Consider the following 2,670-nt stretch of genomic DNA (forward strand, 5'->3'; position numbering starts at 1 on the left):
TTCGATGAGAAATGGATGCCGAATCATTATCAACCATGGCTACTAAGGCCCTGCATGGAAACGTTCCAAAAAAATATTTCTGGAACACTTTTGTACTTTTTTGGTTCCCGGGAACAAAAAAGGAACAAAAACGCGTTTGGTTGCGTTTCTGTTCTTTTTTTGTTTTTTTGTTCTCGGAACAAAATTGGAGCAAAAAAACACAAAAAAGTTGCTTCGGAGAAAAGAAACACTTCTTCAAAGCCAAAAAGAAACGCTTCTCTTCTTCTCTCTCTTCTCTTTTCTTCTTCTTTTCTTCTTCTTTTTTCTTCTTTTTCTTTGGCCGGTCGACGCCTCGGCCATGGCCGGCGACCGGCCGTTGAGGGTCGGCGACGCCGTCGAGGGTCGGCGACCTCGCCGAAGCGTCGCCAGCCCCCGGCGAGGTCGAGCTCGCCCAACCAAGGCAAGGCTCGGCCTCGCTCGAGGGGAGATCTTCGGCTAGGGTTCCGGCGAGGAGCTCCGGAGGACAGTGCGACGGCGGCCGGCACTAGAGGCTTCGGGATCGACACGGGGCGACGCGGGCAAAGACCGCGGACGGCGTCGCGAATGGCATGGTGCTCGGCTATGACGGCAGGGCGGCAAGGCCTGGCCTCGCCCGCGCCGGCGACGTCAAGCCTCGCCTTGGCCGGGCGAGCTCGGGCTCGCCCAGATCCGGCGAGGCCGAGCCACGCCCAACCACGGCAAGGCTCGACCTCACCGGGGGCCGGTGAGCCTCGCCGTGGCTGGGCGAGCCTACCGGCCCCGTTGGTCGATCGCCGGAGGCCGGCAACCGGCCGAAAGAAGAAAAAAATAAAAAGAAAGGAAAAATGGAAAATAAAATAAAAATATTAAAAAATTAAAAGAAATAAAAAAAGAATAAAATTTAACAAATGTGTTTCTACTCATTTTTTTCCTGGAACAAACGTTACCAAACGCGTTCTTTTGTTCAAAACCGTTCCCGGAACAGAAACACTTTTTTGTTGTTCCCGAACAAACATTACCATGCAGCCCCTAACTATCTCGGAAAATGAGATCCGTGAGCATTTGTATGTAATTCTGCAAAGATCAAATAAACTACCAATTTTCCTCACGAAAATAAATTTATTTGGTAACTGAGACATGTCCAACCTATTATGATCCAATTATCTTTGACATTGAGCGAAATATGAAGTTACATAAATATTCATTTTGGAATTTCTTATAGATTGGACCTAAATAGATTGCATAATCTCATTTTTTTCAAAATTTATTAAAATTGATGGATGAAATCATGGATGACGTTGAATGCTCGATTTTTTTTTTTTTTTTTTGGAAAGTAGGCTAAAGAAAAAAATCTACTTTCTTGTTTTAAGCGACGTACCATAATCCGTAGATAACATACTTATCTTGACTTTCATAGACGTTGTGATAGTGATTAGTATGTATATCACGATATTCTTATCCACAACGATAAATAACCTTACTATTATTTAATCCATCTTATAGAAGGTGACAGCCCAAAAGAGGTTGTCTCTCAACTGCTTATACTGAATTTGACATTCACATCCATGTATAAATACGTGCATTTTCTCTTTGTTATCTCTGCGCTAACCAAAATCACAGCTTTATTCTATTTTCTTTGTGTTAGCCAATATCACAGCTTACTCGTTTGCTACTTGTGTTAGATTAATTTCTTTGACTATGGCAGGAAGACAAACAGGAGAGAATCCAAGACCTGGGATGAAACAAATTGAAAATGAGAGTAGCAGGCTTATTACATTTTCAAAACGTAAATCCAGCATCAACAAAAAGGCAAGCGAGCTCGTGACCCTTTGCGGGGCGGAGGTGGGTTTTGTAGCATTCTCTCCTTCTGAAATCCCTTTTCTTTTGCCCATCCGTCCATTGATGCAGTCGCCAATCGGTTCCTCAACCGAAACCCTTCGCCCAACAATAGTTCTCAAGTTTTGGTCGAGTCCTATCGGCAGGCCAAATGTAAGCAGCTCAACCAACAGCATGATGAGCTCTACAATCAAATCAAAGCTGAGAAGGCGCAAGGCAAAGCGTTGAAGCGACTGACCAAAGGAAAAAGCGATGCGGCATGGTGGGAAGCTCCCATCGAAGAGCTCAATCGGGAAGAACTCTACCAAATGAAGGGGCGAATGGAGGAGCTTCGGCGGAGCTTGAAGAGGTCGATCAATCAAAAGACTCAAGGAGAGGCATCCGGATCCTCTCAAGGGCAGGAGTTGGAGAAATAATTCCACATTTCAAAAGTGGAAAACATTTTTTCCTTATTTATAAGATTTTTTTCTGTTCAAGAAAAATATTTTCTCAAAGTTAATATTTTCCGTGAAACGAATGCCGAAAATCCAAAAAACATTTTCCAAAATTTATTTTTCACAAAATGAACGGAGCCTTTAATATTCATCGGTTTTTCCTAAAGAGACCAAGCCTTATGTTGGAAATATAATTTGATAACTTAGGAAATACCACCCTGAGTATCAATGATTGATTTATTTAGTCGGTAATTGACTTGGTAAAATAGGAATTAGAATCGATGTATATTTTCTTTTATTCCTTTCCTGTTCTACGCTCTGCCCTTTGTATTACAAATAGTGTAATCAACATGTACAACAGTAATATACAGAAATACAAAAGCTCCAGTTTCCTCTCCACCTT

The 2,670-nt window shown here is 42.7% G+C and overlaps 1 protein-coding gene across 1 annotated transcript; it reads left to right on the forward strand.

Annotated features, from left to right (window-relative positions):
- The first annotated feature begins 1,695 nt into the window (after positions 1-1,695).
- LOC104446968 (agamous-like MADS-box protein AGL61) lies at positions 1,696-2,249 on the forward strand. Its single transcript, XM_039313679.1, has 2 exons — positions 1,696-1,839; positions 1,980-2,249. Exons 1-2 carry the CDS (start codon positions 1,696-1,698, stop codon positions 2,247-2,249), a joined length of 414 nt encoding a protein of 137 aa, XP_039169613.1.
- The last annotated feature ends 421 nt before the right edge of the window (positions 2,250-2,670 follow it).

This window comes from Eucalyptus grandis, chromosome 5, assembly GCF_016545825.1.
Source record: "Eucalyptus grandis isolate ANBG69807.140 chromosome 5, ASM1654582v1, whole genome shotgun sequence".
NCBI lineage: Eukaryota > Viridiplantae > Streptophyta > Magnoliopsida > Myrtales > Myrtaceae > Eucalyptus > Eucalyptus grandis.